At 38.8% G+C, this 19951-nt stretch overlaps 1 protein-coding gene across 1 annotated transcript in view; it reads right to left on the bottom strand.

Annotated features, from left to right (window-relative positions):
- Nucleotides 1-653: 653 nt before the first annotated feature.
- MBNL3 (muscleblind like splicing regulator 3) overlaps nucleotides 654-19951 on the bottom strand; it is a 70116-nt gene continuing 50818 nt past the window's right edge. The window contains exons 3-9 of the mRNA XM_042782296.1: nucleotides 12347-12538; nucleotides 11006-11242; nucleotides 6611-6761; nucleotides 4729-4764; nucleotides 1658-1752; nucleotides 1407-1491; nucleotides 654-676 (exon numbers count right to left, since the gene is read on the bottom strand). Coding sequence (XP_042638230.1) covers nucleotides 654-676; nucleotides 1407-1491; nucleotides 1658-1752; nucleotides 4729-4764; nucleotides 6611-6761; nucleotides 11006-11242; nucleotides 12347-12538 — 819 coding nt within the window. The remainder of the gene's footprint in view (nucleotides 677-1406; nucleotides 1492-1657; nucleotides 1753-4728; nucleotides 4765-6610; nucleotides 6762-11005; nucleotides 11243-12346; nucleotides 12539-19951) is intronic.

The raw sequence follows: 19951 nt of genomic DNA, 5'->3' as shown, positions 1-19951 counted from the left end.
TGATTGTTAAATTACTAAATTATGTCACTCAAAACTCAAAACATCTGGAACTATTCTGATAGACTTACATGGGAAGAAACCCCAAACAGGAGACTGTAAAAGCACTGTTTTCATCACGTCATAAGGAGAAGCATGCTGCTTATTTTCTTTAAGACAATCATCTCAGTCACATGCTGACAAAATCACTTTGCTTTATTTCAGTAAAAAAAAAAAATAATGAAGCTACAAACATGTTAAAGAAATCAAATTCAAAAGTGCTCTGTGCTTATGTGGGGATTGTAATCAGTGTCATGAAACAACAACAACAACAAAGTGATCTGGGCCTTTGACTAGTAAGCCATATCCCTTTAATAACAGGAGAACATTTCAGAATTTGTAAGCTTATTGGGAAAATACCATTCCAGCTGTCATTTCCATATAAAAATTGCATACTTGCTCTCTCCACATTTCAATGTGAACAATTTACAATGCTTAGATCAGGCTCAAAGTTAAAAGCAGTGTCTAATAATGAAAATATTTACCAGTCTTTTGTCAGACGTCATTATGTAAATAAAAGATATGACCCACAAATATTATTTCTATTAATATTTAAAGAAACTTACTGTTCTACTGGTAACTTCTACATCTGTGAAACAAACATGCTGCTATTCAGTTCATCTATTGATAATTGGGGTATCTACAGTAGTAAAAAAGATTTTAGATTAAAATAGTTTCTTGATATAATTTGGCTTATTGGGTTCACTGCTTGGACATGGTAGTCAATAACCACACTCAATTTCACAGAAAAATTTAGACATATTAGCCATTTCTGCTAAGAGTTAATTTTACAAAACACAGATTAGAATGTGGTTCATTCCAATGAATTAAAGCTCTGTATGATACATGACTATCATACTTGAAATTAAAGAGCAGTGGACCATGCAGTCTGCAAGCATGGTTTCCACTTCAGTAAGGCACAAATTGCCATAATAGTACACAATAATTATTGTATGCATCTGCAATAATAATTGTACGTATCTCCTCAAAGTTTCGAGATTCCACCAAAACTTGTAACTTGCATTGTGACACTGTCTGGAAATACCTAAAGCAGATGAAAATCATCATCAACAACAACAAAACAGAAACACAAGCATGTCTAATGTCAGTATGTGAAGGAATTTCTGATGTAATCACTGGGTAATGACAAAGACTTCTGTGCCTTGGAAAGAAATATATCTTGCTTTCTTACCAGTGGATCTGAAGGCAAAGGTGATGATTATGCTAAGTGAAATTTCAAACACAATAACCAAAAATCATGGTAAAATAAAACAAATTCTCCTCTTGACCAACAAGGAAGCATTTAAAGACATATTTAGTGTATATGTTTGAGGGTTGGTGTGGCGGCAACAATTGTATGCATAGCATACCAAGAACAACATCTGGTAACTGATTAGAAATTAGTAAAATTCTGCTGATGAATCTCAAGATAAGTAATGATTCACACACAGCATTCTAGAATATACACAAAATAAAACTTTTAAATGTGGCAACTGCTTAAGAAACACGTAAGAATATGAACCAATGTCACCAATGTCTTGCACCAATCCACAAAGCATATACTGTGCCTTACACACACTGTAGTTATCTAGGTCTGAACAAGTGAAATAAACGGCCAAACCTGATTGCCCGTGGTTGTTGCAGCGTAGTGGATGCTGGTGGCAGGTGTTGTTGCTGCAGACACAGTGGTAGGTGTAGCACCGTGCATCATGGGCACTTTGAGTAGAAAACCACAGAAGAATACACGGAAGGGTGGAGCATTTATGCAATCATGACATATACGATCGAATGGGGCATAGTAGGTATCACAGCAACAAGGCACGTGACATCATCATGATGGGTACACCAGGGTGCAACATGCAATCACAGTCAGTGCAAAGCAATACAACATGGAACAGGGAGGAATTTAAAAAGAGAAAAGGGAAAAAGCCCATTATAGTTACCGTTAATGAAAACAAAATCATTCTCAACATTTAGTAAGTTTTTGAGCAGAATAATAATGTAGTTGACTCAGTGCTACAGCATGGATGAACCTTGAAAGTAGTATGCTGAGTGAAGTAATTCAATCACAAAAGGATAAATATTTTAGGACCCCACTTACATGAAATATCTAGAATAGTCAAATGTATTGAAACCAAAGTTTATCCACTGTTACTAGGGGTAAGTGTGAGGGAGGGGGATAAGGAAGCAGTGAACATCAGTTAATAGTGATGGAAAATTTGGCAATGGATTCTGGTGATGGTTGCAAAATATGATTGATGTAATTAGTGCCACTGAATTGTTCATGTAAAAAAACATGGTGAATTGGCAAATGTTGTGATTCTCTCTCTCTCTCTCTCTATCTATCTAGCCATCTAGCTATCTAATCTCCATGATAAACAAAAGGCCAAATTTTCTTAAGGAATTATAATAGGTGCATATATTTAAAAAATATGATTTTACCAAGGCTATCTATATTAAATAGCTAGTAAAGCAGATAAATAACTGTGTTGTATTTTCAAACTGGAATTAGTCTGGCAGTTACATTGTGAACTGGTGTTTGCATTCATTGACTTGTGGACATGAGGGCTCTCACTAGATTTGCAGATGCAAAGGGATAGTTAAGTGAATACTCACCTGTTCTGCATGCAAAAAAACAGTAGTTAGATTGGTGGGTATGTGGTAGGGGGAGTAGAGAGTTAAGAGTAAGTGGACTATGCATGCAGGTTTTTAAGCACCTTTCTGGCAAACCCCTTGGAAACTTTGGCTATTTATCAATCACATACAAGAATGAGTTCATAAATAGCCAACAAAATTTTGTCTTCCCAGCAAATACCACAACTAGTAGCTGCAACATCTCTTTCAGGATGTTTTCTATTTTCTAGCTTTCCTAGTTTCTAGTTCACTTTGGAAAGCAAACCAAGAAATTAATGTGTGAATGGCAAGTATGCATCAACTGAATTCATATTTTCTGAAGTCTACAGAGAAAGTAAATGGACTAGAGAGGAAAATCAACATATGTAATGGTATAGAACCAAAACTGTACCTCAAATGGTGGTCACCAGAAACTCTGTAGTTATACCTTTGTGCTCTACTCATCCATTGCCTATGTGGTTGTTGTTATGTGCCGTCAAGTTGGACCCGACTCCTAGCGACCCCTCTTTGGGTTTCCGAGGTGGTATCACTGCGGAAGGAGATTGCCCAACCTTCCTTCCAAGGACCATTGCCTAGAGCCATCCCTTATTGTCTCACATGCCAATTATAGAAACACTTCTGTTTTTCCTTTAAGAATACAGCAATTGGACAGGAAGCAGCACTACTGAAGCATATAGATTGCATTCCTAAGCACAGCACTAAAGGTAAAAGGACAGGGGAACATCCTGGAGGAAAAAAAGCCACAAAGTAGGAAAAGAGACACATTTCACAAGCTTGCCAAAGTCTGTTCTTCTAATTATATGCATATATGTAATGCTCCTGTTAGTAGCCATGGAAATGCTATTAATTTGGGCAAGTGATTGCCAATCCGCCGTTGGTAACAGAGGCTTCACCTCCATTGCCAAAGTTCAGCTCCTGCTATGTTAGTGAGTATTACTATCATGTGGTTGGTCATTTTGACTTCTCATTTTGTCCCAATAAGGGTGTTAGTCTCTGTTTGGATCTGCATCTACCATCTGGCTCATCTATGGGACGGAGGTTGGACTACTTCAAACTTGCAAAAAGGATAGGGAAACTGGATTGAAATATGATGGTTGGGATGGATGGAGTCATTCTTTCCTGTATGAACATCAGAGCTATTATCTCCTGGTCTGTTCCTTGTGACCATGAGAACTATGTTGTTGGTGTTCTTATGTGCCGTTGAGTTGGATCTGACTCATAAAGACCCCTCCTTGGGTTTCTGAGGCTGTATCACTACGGAAGTAGAATTGCCCAACCTTCCTTCCGAGGAGTGGCTGGTGGGTTTGAACTGCTAGCCTTCTGGTTAGCAGTCAAGTGCCTTAGGCACGATGCTTCTAGAGCTCCTATGAGATCTATAGGAGCTGCGAATTCCCCAAGAGTTCTCTTGAAAGGGAAGCAGTCACTCTCTCATCTTCAGTATTAGTGATGTAGAAAAGAGCTTAGACATGGCTACCATATTGGACTGGTGCCTAATTAAAAAATCTGAATGGGACTGGTTGTTAAAAAACCACATAACTCCCAAAAGAGTCATTTTGAAACTCTGTTATGCCTGCTTTCTGTGCAGAAAGCTGCTATGTTGTAGGCTCACAGAAAATTATAGAATTCTCTAGCTTTGCTCAATTCTTCCTTCTTCACCATCTGAGTATTGAATGGTCTTATGGATAAACTTCTTGGAAAGGAATTGTTTTCATTGTACTTTACAAATTATAAATCTGAAACATTTCCTAATTTTTAAATAACAGCTATAAATCTAAGAACATAATTTCTCGGTTTGGCTTGGCAAGGAAGTGTTTCAAAGTATTTAAGTTGCCATTTTCAGGGAAGAAATAAAGAAACAGCAGAGTCAGTACTTGGCCACAGTGACAATTAACAAAGCACAGAAGGTGGGACTATTCTGATTCCACAAAGGACTGAAGCAGCGCGATATTAAACCCGAAAGAATCAACAAACGTGCAGCCACATTGTTCATTCAGTTACAGCAGAAACACTTTTTTTTCCAGATTAGAAAAAGTTGAGAATCTGTCTTGAAAAACCTACCAATACTTGAAGTGGGTGCCATGCACAGTATTGACCCTGTACATCATGCAGAAAAGCATGGAAAGTAAAGAAAAGAGATATTTCATTATTAAAGCTTTACTGATAGAAAGAATATTTTAACTAGAAAGATATATTATTTGCAATATTAAGTAACCAGCACGTGCAAACCGAGTCATCTCCTATGCTTATGATTACAGTTTAGCTTTCAGATCACATACCCAGGTAGGCAAAGTAATTCTTGGATTCTTAGGTTCAAAAATTATCTTCAATATTTCTTCAAAGGAACTACCATGCCAACATTACATATTTATTTTGGATCAATACATCTTCAGTGATTTTTATCCAGAGAGGGAAAATTTTTCATTTGTTACCCATACTATTTTCAAAATATACAACAAGGTCTGGTATTTGGTGCCAACATTTTTATTTAGGGCATTAATCTATTAACACTGCTTCCCCTACTTTGCTGTAACCAAGGTCTTGACTATGAACATATGGCAAATAGACTTTTCATTTAGAGGGGGATCTTAGCCAGACACGTTTTTATCTTGCCATTAATTAAGACGAATGGAACTCATCTGACATTTTTGCTTATAAATCTAGACTTTAACTAGGTCAATCTAGCAAAATAAATAAATAAATGAAAAATATGATATAACTTCTAAACAAAGTGACTATACAGTTGAGGAAACCCAGAATGAATAACGTAAGTTTTACACATAATCACATTCAACAACCTTGGTTAGCTTTCCTGGGCTACTGAGTTCATACCATAGCTGTAAGACAAACTGGAAGTCACCAAGGTGGAGTCATCTAAATAGTAGGTAAATTAACGCCATTTCTAAAGAAAAAAGTGCTGCAAATAAAAACACTTTAACCCATATTTCTTGGTGAACATTATGGTACGAAACTATTATGTTATAAAATATAGTTGAACGTGTTGTTGTTGTTGTTGTTATGTGCCGTCGAGTCAAATCCGACTCATAGTGACCCCTCCTTGGGTTTCCGAGGCAGTATCACTACAGAAGTAGATTGCCCAGCCTTCCTTCCAAGGAGTGGCTGGTGGGTTTGAACCCCCAGCCTTCTGGTTAGCAGTCAAGTGCCTTAGGCACTACATATGCTACAAAATATTAAGAAAATATAATGAATTATATATTTCTGATATTAAGTGGTTTAAGAATTCGAGGCTGAAATGACTTGTTTTACAGCCAACACTGTCCTGTATCATACTATGCTGTTGTTAGCTGCCATTAACTTGGCGCCTGACTCATGGCGGCCCATGTTCCAGGGTAGAACTGCCATAGGATTTTCTTGGCTGTGTTCTCCACAGAAGCAGATTGCTGGGCCCTTCTTCCATGGTGCCACTGGGTGGGTTCACACCACCAACCTTTGAGTTAGCAGTCAATCCCAAACCACTTGTGCCACCCAAGCACATTTAAGGGCAGTTTGATTATAACTGCTTTTGGTGTATCAAAGATATATAGGCTACATATTTTTGCAGTGCTGAAACTGGAAAGCAATCTTTGATGGCAGACCATTGTCTTTAACAGTGATACCTAAGAGTCAAGGAATTAGTTTGAGACAGAACCAAGTGAATCAATCACAAGAAGGAAAAAATCAGAAATGTTCAAAATGCAAAATAATGACCCCTTTTCCTAGTTTGATTTCCAACCACGCATTTCCAGGAATCATAGTAAAGGAAGTTGTTCTATATACTAGCAGATCAACTTCCTTGTGTTATTTCTCATCAAAATACATGTTGACAGTCTTCTCATAAAAGTTCTCTAGAAGCAGCTTACATGACTAGCTAGTTAAGCAGACAAGTAACTTGCATACATTCACAAAATCACTAAACTCACAGTGCCCAGAGCCCTGTTCTCACCTGCAGGGATAAACGCCGGCTGCGGGAGCTGCAGGTTAGCCATAGCCTGTTGGCAGTGGAAAACACTGGGATTAAAGACTGGAGGGGCACCATTGTTCTTTTCAAGTGCCGGTCTCTTTGGCATCAGTTGAAGTGCACCAGGCTGTACGGTCTGTGGGGGAGGGATGGGTTCAAAGACAGTAACAAAGAAAGTGAAAAATGTACTCAAGCCGAGCAAGCACCAGGTACATAATGAATGGCCACCTGCAAGGGTTTCCATTTGAGCAAGACGTTCAATAAGCAGTGGCTGCCACAGCCAGGTAACAGATGCAGAGATTAAACGGTTCACTAGATGAGTTATTAGTCCAAAACAGAGCAAATAAAACCTCCGAAAATAAAAATACGAAGGACAAATAGAGCTTTGCAACTTGACTAATTAAGGCAAATAAAAAAGGACCACCTCCTTTGGGCAGGATGTGGCAGAAAGCTGCTGCAGTATATAGTCATTTAATATTAACATCTCAGGGATGCTCATCTATTAATCGATTAAAATGAGATTAGCAGAAGCAACAGATACAGCAGGAAACAGATTCCTGCCAGTTAAAATGCTGCATGTGGGTCTAAGAGATACATAGTACACAGGTGATTAAACAGATGTTGGTCAATCACAGTCTCATACCATAGCCCTGTAAGACAAAATTCAATTCATACAAGGACTTCTGGTTCACAGCCTAGAACCATATATTTCCAAACCAACATGTAAGGAAAAAGCTAATGACTCATTCCTCACCTTCGCCCACCCCATCCAGGTATGACAGATAACTAGCAAAATGTATGCCATTCTCATTTATACAAGCTTGTTGTGCATTCTGGGAAGAACAATTTGCTTTGTTAAGTCCTTGTAAGGTTTAATTTGATTAGCATTTCCTAATCTTCCTTTCATGTATGCAGTTCTTTCAAAAATCCCACAGTGCTTATAATAATCAAACTTGTCCCTGGACCAGATTCATTGCAGAAGTTAAACACTACTTTTTTTTCTTTCCTCACCAAATTACACATTACTTAAAAAATATGTCCCAGCAACACAATTCAGTATGCATCAAATTTTTAAGGAACAACTGTGCCGAGTAACAAGCCTTCCATATGCCCCAAAGTGGCAAGCCGAGATCTCCTTATTCCTGTGGATAACAAAGGCCCAAAGGTATCTCATCTCTATTTTCCTCTGGGAACTCTGTCAGTGAACACGGAGGGACAGATCTGCTTTATATTTCTCCTAAATTAAGACAAGAATGGTAGAAAAGTGCAACCAAGCAAACCAAGTGAGCTTTGTTGTTGTTGTTAGGTGCCTTCGAGTTGCTTCTGCCTCATAGCCACCCAACATACAACACAATGAAACACTGCCCAGTCCTGCACCATCCTTACAATCATTGCTGTGCTCGAACCCATCGTTGCAGCCACTGTTTTGTTGAAGGTCTTCCCCTTTTTCTCTGAGACCCGATACATTAGTAAGCCCGACCTTTAAAGATACAAAATTTCCAAATTTATAAATGAGACCCAGATGGCAAAGGCTGCGATGACTAAAACTATAAATTGTAAAATGTAATTTATAATTTCTAACACCTTTATCACCATTGAGGGAGAACAGATTTGCCTAAGATTTTAACTGACCAAGATAAGAGACTGTGTATCAGGCTATTAAAAAGAGTTCCCTTTGGTATTAGTGAGGAGAGAGCTCTGGTGGCATAGTCCCTAAGGCATTTGACTGCTAACCAGAAGGCTGGCAGTTCAAATTCACCAGCCACTCCTCAGAAGGAAGATTGGGCAATCTACTTTTGTAGTGATACCACCTTGGAAACCCAAGGAGGGGTTGCTATGAGTCAGATCCAACTCAACAGCAGTGAGTTTAGGTTCTTTTTTTTCTTTTTTCGGTTGGTATTAGCGAAGTGAAAGTGTTCCCTTTCTCTAGATAGGAACATAGATAGTTTTATCATCAGAACCAAAGGTGTGCTGACAAGCAAAGTACCAGCTGAGGCAGGGTCTAGATGGATATCCAACTGTTAGACCCTGGTAAGGTAGTTCTCTTTGTTTATTCTGGCATCCGTTCTAATAGCTCAGTGCCCAGTTCTGACTGGGTGGTGCCTGTGTGATTACTAATATTTTGCTTATTAACACTGGAAGAGCTTCAGCAGCATCATTACAAATTCACAAACTTGCCAATGACTGTGGATGAAGTAAATAGCTACTCCTTAGTCTCCTTTGCTTAATTTTACCTCAAATTCGTTACCACTAAGAACCTACTTTGATCAGTTCCTCAGAAAGAAATCTTATATTGACAGTCACAAGTACCAACCAAAAGCCTACCACCTAACATTTAGCTCTCTAAATGGAAACTTGGTGCTGACTTGTAACATATATGTCCTACCAAATGTTCCCAAATCCTCAGAAATGGGCCCACACATATGAAGGCTCCCTGACTGAGCATGGGTACGGGTACACAATGGCACAAGGAAGCCATTTATTTTACATTCCATGTGGATGAGAACCTTTATGTTTATGGGGCCAACTGCATTCTGCTTCATTACTAAATACACACTGATCTGAACTCTATGCCTTTGACTTAACAAAAAAATCAGAGGCTTTAATTCTGCACAAAATATATATTCTAGACACCTTTTTTTTCTCATAGCTTAAAATTCTCCCAATCAAAACAATTTAAGAGACAAAAAAATGTGGTGAAATCTTTTTTATTTTATTTTACATTTTTCATTCTCTGGATTGAGAAAAGAATCCAAGAGTCATGAACAAATGTATGTCATTCAGAACAAGGGAGATGATGATAATAATAAAACCAAACTCACTGTCTTCGAGTCAATAATAATAATAATAAAACCAAACTCACTGTCTTCGAGTCAGATCTGACTCATAGCGACCCCTCCTTGGGTTTCCAAGGTAGTATCACCACAGAAGTAGATTGCCCAACCTTCCTTCCAAGGAGTGGCTGGTGGGTTTGAACTGCTAGCCTTCTGGTTAGCAGTCAAGTGCCTTAGGCACTATGCCACCAGAGCTCCTAAGTCTGTTCTACTTTGGTGCTCAGATTCTTCCTGAAGTAATGGGGTCCGTTCTGAGAAAGCAAAGGCTGTTGAGAAAGCATAGCAAGTCCAAAAATGGTTGGAGAGATTTGTGATATTTGGCCGTTGGATAGGACAGGAGAGTCACTCTCATATGGAACAAGGATTGATGTATTTTATGAAGTTCCAGTTACAGCAAGATAGAATTCAATTTAGCATGAGGAAAATCTTCTTAACAAGTAGGGACACTTGAAAATAAAAGTATCTCTCTTGTAGAAGGGTAAGGTCTCTGTCATGAGACTTGGAACTATAAATGGTTGTGAAGAGATTTAGTTCAACACAGCATTTCTTGGGCTTCCAGGGATTGTAGGCTCTTTTCCCGGAGCCAAGGAACATGAGATTTCCTCAAAATTTTGTTCCTTATTTGAGGTTATTCCTCCATAGTACATGAGGGAAGGCCCAGGTAGTAGAAGAAAAAAATACAGAGCAGCATATCACAGTAAATGACAGCTGGGACAAATGATTAAGTAATTGTAATTATTATTTATCAACCTATTGCATTGTAGTGTTACAAAAATATTTTCCCTACACTTAACACTCTACAGTGTTAAGTAGAACTTAACATTCCCCCAAAGCTGCCTTGCTGGGCAACTGAGCTCTCTTCTCCCAACCAGGCAGAAATTTTTATCCCCTATCCCCCCTGCACACATACATTGGCAGGCTGCTGCCTTTGTCCTTGAAACCACCACCCCTACAGAAAGGAAAGAATGTCAGCTTATGGGAAATCAGAACCTACTTAACACCCCATCTTTCAAGTCCCAGGTTTTGAAATGCATTAAGGATGTTACTAGCCAAGTGCCCATGAGGGTAGCTCACAGAGCCAAGAAGCAGTTTTCTGCCTCTTCTGGACACTGAGGTGGTGGTTGTTGTCAGGTACTCTGGAGTTGGCTCCAGCTCATAGCAACGGAACGAAACAATGCACGGCCCTGCACCACCTTCACAATCCTCTCTATGCTTGGATACTGAGGACAGTTAGACGATAAAACCATTCGAAAATAATGGACTCTTTAGATCATATCGTTTACTTTCTTAAAATGGGAAAAAGAGAACACTAGGTTAAAATCAGCAGCACAGCTTTTAACTAATTAACTAGAAAATCTTAGGTTTTTTTTTTTTTTTTTTTAAGTCAAATTGATCGATTATTCTTTTTCTAGCTTGTAAACTTGACTGTTCATGTTAAGGCTCCTTCATGAATGTCCATGATGATGGTTACAGGATATCAGACAAGTATGGGAAGGTACTAATAATTACTCCAAAAAAAAGACCCACCAGTTGGATCTGTCCTTACCATCGTGGCGGCAGCTGAGTGGTTCATCTGGTGATGAGTGGCCCTGAGTTTGGCTTGCAGGTGTGCGGGAGGATGAAAGTACTTGCATTTCTCCCGGGAGCATCGCCCTTTGATGTAATCCATGCAGATCGTCACGGTATTATCACTTGCATCAATCATGGACACATTAGTGGGGTGAGCATAGCGGCAATCATTCTCACCACGGGTACAGTTTCCACGCTGAAATTCTCGGCAGACCTTAAAGAAGAAAAAGGAAATAGTAACACCACATTGATGGCTTTTATTTATTTTGCCAGTGAATGTAACAGTAATGGTATCTATTATTTTGTCAATTTATTTAGGAAAAATCTCAAAAGATGAAGGATAATGTAAAGCCATATTTGCTATGAATTTCTATTCTTAGCGATAAAAAAAAAAAAAAAAAAAAAAGTCCACTCTCCCCAAAAGAAAGTGGTCTGTTTTTCTGACATTCAAATAAAAGTGCTTAAGAGATATTGAAAACCATTAAAAAAAAAATCCTCCATTTAATACACAGCCTAAAAGCGTGATTAGCTAAATTTGCAGCAGGGCTTATTTTTTAAGGTCTGAGATGCGTCTTTATCACACAGCCGTGCACTGATGGTTTTACACAGCAGACCTGTGGACCATGACTGAGTTACACGTACATTTAGATTCCATTATGATACATTACCATGTATTCAAGGGACTGCCAATGGAGCCGACTTTGTAAGAAATTGCCCAGTTATTTATTTCAATTTGTGAAGAACGATGATTAAGGGAAGGCTGAAGGACTTCAATAAAGCAAAAAGCTATTTGAAATTTTATTTAGAGTTTCTTTTCTTAGAAATCAAGGGATACTTATTGTCCAGTACATCTGTCTTAAAATGAGGAAAAGGATTTAGACACTACAAGGCTCACACATTCTGCATTCATATAGATTTACATTCCACTTTCATACAGAGTTAGATGAGTCTACTTTTGTTCAGTTTGATTATTCCAGCAACTAAGAGAGACTTGTGAACAAAAATAGCCATCCCATGCTGACAAACTGAAACCTGGGTACAAGGAGCATTCCCACCCAAACTTCCTGTACCATAGCATAAGAGATACAGTCTATGGCTGGGTACACCTAGACATTGGATGACCTACTGGACAACTGAAGCAATGCATAGTTGCACTAGTAAACTGTTTGACATTTGTCTGAGATTCTACTTCATAAACTAAAATCCATGTGCACTTATTGAAAACATTCAAAACATCGGTCTCTGAGAATGATGGCTTATGCATAAGGTTAATATTTGTGAAGGTTCTCTATGTATTTACATATTTCTACACAAATACCTCCAGTTTATCAGAGCGCATCGGCTTTGGAGCAGCAGCTCCTGGTAACGCGACAGGTGGGTTTCCAGAAAACAGAACAGGTGCATTTGGTACCAGTTCGGCAGGAAACAGGCCCATCCCAGGATGAGGTAAGTAAGGATTGAAAGCCATGGCAGGATTAGCTGGAACTGATGGAGTCACAGGAAAGGAATTCTGCATGTTTAAAAGAGAGGGAGAGAAATTGTTACAGGTAAGTAAATTCATCCCATTATTATCCAAGGCAGCCAGCCTTCTTCCAGAAAAACCTAAGCCAGCTAAAAAGTGATATTGTTTCTTCTGATTAATCTTTAGCCTCATACTAATGACCACATTGGAGCTGATTTTAAAACAAGGTGTTTTTAAGTGCCACATTTATTGGTAAACTGATAAAACAAGCCACATCATTTTTAAGGTCATGCCTTAGTCAAATGACATCTCATTGATGAAGACTGTTCCAAATGTGTTTTCTCTTGTGCCTTTTTTTCTTTCCGTCTCAAAACCATGTCACCAGCAATATCACACAAAGGGGAAATGCCCTATGTCTCCTTGACAGGCATGGCCTTTGCAGGCAGACTTGAGGGAGTCTTGGAAAGACCCCTTCCTTCCAACTTCCTCCCTCCTTTCGCTTATCAGTACTACAAGGCCCTAAGGCTGCCTGCCCAACCACATTTCTCATCCGCCCTGCCAAACACTGGCCTTGCTTCTCATCTTGGCCCACCGCCAATTATGGTGCACAGCAAGGAGTTGAGGAAGAAAGGAATTTGAAAAAAAAAAAGAGTACTTCATGATTTCTTGCGATCTACTTACAATTAGATCATTATGGTTGTTATACTTACATTTATTATTATTATTATTATTATTATTATTATTTTAATGAGAGGTCCTGTTTCACTAACTAATCTGACTTGCCTTTATCTAGAGAGCCAGATGATACCCACAGTTCAAAGGGAGGCCCCCGAAATGCTATAAGGATCCCTTCTAGGCAGGAAGAGATAAGATAACAGGATTATAAGGAACATAAACTAGAGCACAACTTAAGAAGAAAAGCCTTAGAAATGCAAAAGGTTATTACTGGCTTCTCTATTTCTCAAGGTCCTGGTCTCGAAGAGTTTGATATATGTATTCCCTTTATTATCTGTAACTGCATAATTTATCACTTAACTGTGCTGTTTTCCAGTTTGTTCCATGTGTGGGCATCTTTTCTTCTTAAAAAACGCAACCAAACCAAACAATAAAACGCAAATTCACTGCCGTCAAGTTGATTCCGATTCATAGTGACCCTATAGGACAGAGTAGAACTACTCCATAGAGTTTCTGAGGTTGCAAATCTTCCCAGAAGCAGACTGTCTCATCGTTCTCCCACAGAGGAGCGGCTGGTGGGTTCCAACAGCTGACCTTTTTGGTCAGCAGCAAAACGCTTTACACACACTTATAATTCCTTTGATACTTCTCTTGTCTCCCCTCTAGTACCCAATACTTAATGAATGACTGATATAATTACTGATAAATTTAAAAAATAAATTCCAACAAGTTAAAACATTCAGAGCAAATTGTGATGAAATGCAGAACATTTCAAATAGTGACTCTATAAGGCGGTTAGTGCATTGCTGCGTAGCTGGTGCCGTCTGACTGTGTAATACTAATAGTATGTGATCTTTCTTGTTTTCTTGTTATTTCTTTCACGAGAAATAAAATGAATCTGTTGCCTTGCCAAGCTGGGCCCACTCCTTCTGCTTAATCACATTCACAGGAATAGCTCTAAATACAGTCAAACAGGAGGCTTTAGGGTATGAGGTGAGGGGCAATATCCCCCCGTCTGACGTGATACTCTCACCAGCACAGGAAGTTCCTGTTATAAACTACAATCTACTTGGAGAGAAAAGGCCCTCTAGTACTCTAATGAGCACACTAGTTTAGGGGAGTTTGTCAAATTAGCTAATTGGTACATTGGGAAGGACAGAAAGACTCTGGTCCTAAAGGAAAAATCTAGAACTGGTAAGACTCACTAAGGTAGGTAGAGAAGGCATGGTGGCCAAGAGACTTAAGAGGCAAGGGGGCAACACTAGGTGCTATAATCATGACAGTAAATTTCTCACTGAAGTCACCGTCTCATTCTCCTGATGCTTTTTGATTTTGCCTTTTATAGAACCGAGAAAGATCATTATTAAATCTCTAAACCCCTGAAGTAAAAGAAAGCCTTGATAATGTGAGGATTTTTCAGATTATAAAAGAAGTTGTTCATCATAATCAATAGTCACCAATTACTAACATTTAAGCCTCATGTATGTATGAGCAACGCTTTCTGTTTATAGTAGTTCCAAACCAAACACCAAGCCAGTTTCTGCCCAGCAGATCCTGACCCAAGGCGACCCTCTTTTCCGAGTGGAACTGTGCCCCCCCAGGGATTTCGAAAGCTCTGATCTTCCACAAGTACGTCTCCAGGCCTGCCTTCCGAGGCATCTCTGGGTAGATTCAAACCATCAACCTTCCAGTTAGTAACTGAGTATTAATTGCACTACTCAGGGACTCCACAGTAGTGCTACTGTTCCATAATTTTGCCCTTCTTTTTTTGGGGTGATTGACCAGGGAAATTTTCCTGGTGAACTTCTGCTGTCTATGGAATATATTTTCCTCTGTTATTATATGCTGTCAATATATTTTAATCTGTTGTTGTATGCTCCAATTACATGAGAAAACCTATAAACTAATTAACAATCTATTTTAAAAAAATGTAAGCTAAGCCTTGGTTGCACAATGGTTAGCACTCTGCTGCTAACGGAAAGGTCGGAGGTTTGAACCCACCAGCTGCTCTATGGAGATAGATGTGGTAAATCTGCTCCTGTAAAGATTACAGCCCTGGAAACCCTATGGCGCACTTCTACTCTGTCCTATGGTGTCACTATGAGTTGGAATTAACTCGAAAGCAACTCACAACAACATAAAAAATGCGAGGAGATTGTTGAGAGTGCTTAAATTTTTTTAAGATTTTACTACTAACTATACCGTACCATCTTAGGTTTTAAGATGAGTATTGTAGCTTTCACTACCATTTTCTTTTTCAGTATAAATTTCATTTTATAACACTGTTCATTGAGAAGAAGAAAGTTCTTCCCTTCCCCACCCTGGAGCATAGGCAGGAACTCCAGTGGCCATTACTGTTTTCTCTCCACCGCTTCTGCCCCAGGGCAACTCCTCTATTTCATGAATTTGAACATTCAAGGCCTTAGCTTTGGCTAACAGCCACGTCAAGCAGCCTGCAAGCTTACATATTCAGCTTTAATAAGCAATTTTAATCCTGCCAGTACCTATTTTGCAGCACTTCGTTTTGGTAGCACTACCATGAAGCTAACTAATATGAGCAATGGGCTCAAGCAAAAAGCCACGATTTTGAGGATGGTGCAGGACCTGGCATTGTTTCCTTCTGTTGTAAACAGGGTCTCTGTGAGTCCGGAATGACTCTACAGCACCTACCGAAAAGAACATGAACCTAACCATGGGGCAATTTTTACTTTCAAGAGAAAGGTCCCTAATGGGTTGAATCTGATTCTATTTATGGCCTGAACTGGTCTGGACACTAAAGTATCTTCCAGACATTTAACTGAACCTAAATTATTCACAAAATACTTGAAACTATGGGTAAAGCTTTTACTTCTAAAACCAAAGGCATGGCTGTTCATTTTTCTCTGTGTCTTGCATAAGCAACTCTAATGGTGGAGAAAACTGAAAAGGATTTTTACTCAGAGTCTGTGGTCAAAATTTCCATGAGTTCCCAGTGACTGATACCTGGGTACTAGCAGGCACTCAAGAAATGTCTCCTAAAATTACCAAAAATGTCTTTAGAACAGTGATTCTTACTCTTTTTTATTGACTCTTGGACATTTCTGACAGTCATATGAAACATGTACACCTTGTCCACAGAAAAAAATCATGTGTGCACAAACCCTTGTCAATGATTCCATGCTATTCAAAGGCCCCATAAAACTCACGTCTGGTTGGTGCAGGTTTAAGGACGACGGGTTAAGAAGCCATGTTCTAGGGCAAGGGTTGGAAAACTACATGGGACAAATTCAGCTCACTGCCTGTTTTAGAAAAACCAACAACATAAGAATGTTTTTTTGTATTTATTAAAAGGTTAAAAAAATAAAAGAAAAATAATATATATTTTATAACACATGAAAATGATATAGAATTTGTATTCCAGTGGCCATAAGTATATTGCATTCTGCTCATTAATAGATCTACATTACAAAAAATAATAGAAATTTGTTTTCCCTCTCGTTATATAAATACCTGCACAAAATCCTCAGTTGTCTCTTGGTCTGCAAAGCCTGAAATATTTACTATCTGGCCATTCTCAGAAAAGTTTACTGACTCCCATTATAGAGGATTCCAAAAAATAAAGTGTTCCATTAATTTCAGGAGTAAAGTACTAGTTGTATATAAACTGATTGATATGAATCTAATTCTTGTGGCAAGATTCTATAGGTTGCAAAAGTTTAGCCTTATTAACCAGTACAAAGGTGTTCACTAAAATATTCTCCCAAATAATTTCAAAAAAAAAAGGGTGTTAAACTATTATAGAACAATAAATACTCAGTGATTAAGAGTGGGGAGACATTAGCTGGAATCTCATAAAGGTAAAATTTTAGGGAACATCACCTATTGGTCTTAAAGGATTCTAAAGCACCTTTGAATAATAACACAATTTAATGACAAATTATGCCTCAAATAAATGTCACGTCTGTACCCACCTTTTTAGGAACACTGACTTATTACTTAAGACAGGTTATTCATCAAGGTAGTATAAAATAAATATGAAAAGTTGTGAGAAATCAACTGTTGTGTCTCCCCAACAACTTAGATTTATTTGTTGTTACCTCAATACTATCTGAGTCCCTGGGCAGTACAACAGTTAACACACTCAGCTGTTATCTGCGTTGGTTAGCCACCATCTTTGAGTGGGGCACTGCTGCCTGTTTCCTACTTGGGAGAAAATCCAGTGTGCAGGAGATTTGGTTGCTGTGCAACACATACACTGCCTTTGTTTCTATCAGCCATGACTGAACCGTTTCAAACCAGTACGAAGACCTGCCCAGAGGTATCTTGGAAAAAAGGCCCGGTGATCTACTTCTGAAATATTAGCCACTCAAGACCTTATGGAGCACAGTTCTACTCTCACACACATAGGGAACTGACTTGATGGCAACGAGTTCGGTTTCAATAATGCCCAAGGGCAGTTACAATTATTGTTGGATGAACCTAAAATATTTTAAGTCACTTAGGCTAAATCCTGCCTTGAAGTCAGTGTAATGATTGGGGCTGTTATGGATTGAACTGTGTCCCCAGAAATTATGTGTTACAAATCCTAACCTCTGTGCCTGTGGTTATAATCCCATTTGGGAGTGAGTTATCTATAATGTTAATGAGGCAGTATTAGTGGAGGGTGCATTTTGAGTCAATTTCTTACAAGATATAAAAGGAACAAGGAGATATTGGGGAAGATAGATGCCAAGCCACATGGAGACCTCCAAGGAACCAGGAGACACAGACCTTCCCCCAGAGCTCACAGAGAGAACAAGCCTTCCCCTGAGTTCAGGCTTCTATCCTCCCAAACTGAGAGAAAATAAGTTTCTGTTTGTTAAAGCCATCCACTTGTGGTACTTCTGTAACAGCAGCAGTAAAGAACCAAGACAAGGGCCTTCTACCTCTAAGCTCCTGTCTAGGGATGGACAACCAAACACTTCATTTTATAGGAAATAAACATTTGGTAGCAATTTGTTAACTCAATTTTAATACCAGAAATATAACACTCTTAACTTCTAGCATCCATAATACCTTCTATTTACTGCTCATTTGCAAGCATCTATATAACATAAAAGGAAGCCCTTTTCCACTGCTTATGTCTAGCCTTAGGTGCACTGAGATGTATAATTTCAGTATCCATCAGACTTTACTAACTATTCACATATGTTGTTGTTGTTATTTGCTGTCAAGTCGGACCCGAGTCATAGCGACCCCTCCTTGGGTTTCTGAGGCAGTATCACTATGGAAGTAGATTGCTCAACCTTCCTTCTTCACATATAGCACAAATGAATAATCTTTGTTTCACAACTTTGGCTTGGTAATCTCCACACCTTGAAGCCGTATTCTGCAGGGAGTAAAGTGGCCAAAAGGTAATCTAATCTGCAGGAGGCCCATATCACCTCCACACTAGTTAACTGGTCTCTCAATAATTGAGAGTTAACTTTATAAACAGACACAAGCTGATAGTTGTGCTTATGTACTAATCATACTTGTTAATGAATAACTCATTGTGGCCCTAGAGAGCTAAGAAAAAAATAAGTAAGTTCAAGGGTCAAAGGAGAATAATTATCATCACCTAGACCTGGCTTTCCAGACCTTATTAATCGCAGAAGTCTCCAAGTAAGAGGAAGCGCTGAAGGTAGGAGAAAGACCGATTGTCATGGGTATAAAAGACATAAAGCACAGCATGCGAGAGAGCCCAAATGGTGGCTGACACCTACACATGTTTGTCGGGAGGGGAAGCTGCGACAGTAGGCCAGGGGTTGTAGTGGAACACCCAAACCCAGGTCAGTACAACATCAGATTATGTTGTTAGATGCAGTGAAGTTGGGTCCAACTCATGGTGACCCCAGGTGTGCAGAGTGGAACTGCTCCATAGAGTTTTCAAGGTTGTGACCTTCTCAAAGCAGATCATAGGCTTGTCATCTGAGGTACATCTGGCTGGGTTCAAAGAGAGCAAATGACTCCCTTCGATGGGCAGTTTGGGATTCACAGGAAAGGCTATTTTGACTTTTCTCCTGAGGTAAACAGAAACGGACCTAAAAATTATTTGTTGGTGAACCATTCTGTAATAAAAATCACAATTCAATCCACTATTTCATTAAGAAAGGACAACTATTCTTAAAAACCAAGTGGTTACCCATTTTAACAAGGGTATGAAATAAATGTGGGCTTTGGGGACAAAATAGGAGGGGCTGAGAAAACTAAAGAACTCATAGGAAGTCTGGAGACGATAAATGTCTCAGTGTAAGTCCAGGATAAGTGAGTGCTAAGGGTTAAAATCTCAGGAGCTCAACAACCACCCACCACCAAAACAACAACACACCAAAGCAAAACCTTGCGTGGCTAATAGAAAGATTACTACAGAGGAGAAAAGAAAAGCTCCAAACTATAAAAATATGGAGGATCAGGTAAAAATCAGAATTTAAAGGAGTCACAAAAACATTCATTGAAGATTTTACTGTTGTTACATCTTTAATTCCTTGACAGTAGACTGTTTTTCAGTTTATCTTTACATAACATCATCTTTGTATCATCTTTTATGTGCTTAATAATAAATTACTGAATTAAATGACAAGACAATCCTAAGCCATTGACTCATTTTAAGGATATAGAATAGAAAAAAAAATCCACTTCAAAAAGCATGGTGCAAAAGGAACACTTAGGGATTAAGAGGTCAAAGAAATTCATCAGTCTTCCTCTCTCGGAAGAGATTAGGCAGATGATCACTCTCAAATGGTCGTTTGATATAGATGTGAAATGCTACATCAAACAGTCCAAAAG

Source organism: Orycteropus afer, unplaced genomic scaffold (assembly GCF_000298275.1).
Source record: "Orycteropus afer afer isolate SDZICR_OR568_19922 unplaced genomic scaffold, OryAfe1.0 scaffold00287, whole genome shotgun sequence".
NCBI lineage: Eukaryota > Metazoa > Chordata > Mammalia > Tubulidentata > Orycteropodidae > Orycteropus > Orycteropus afer.
The sequence above is the reverse complement of the archived record's forward strand: the minus strand, read 5'-3'. Positions and strand labels throughout refer to the sequence as shown.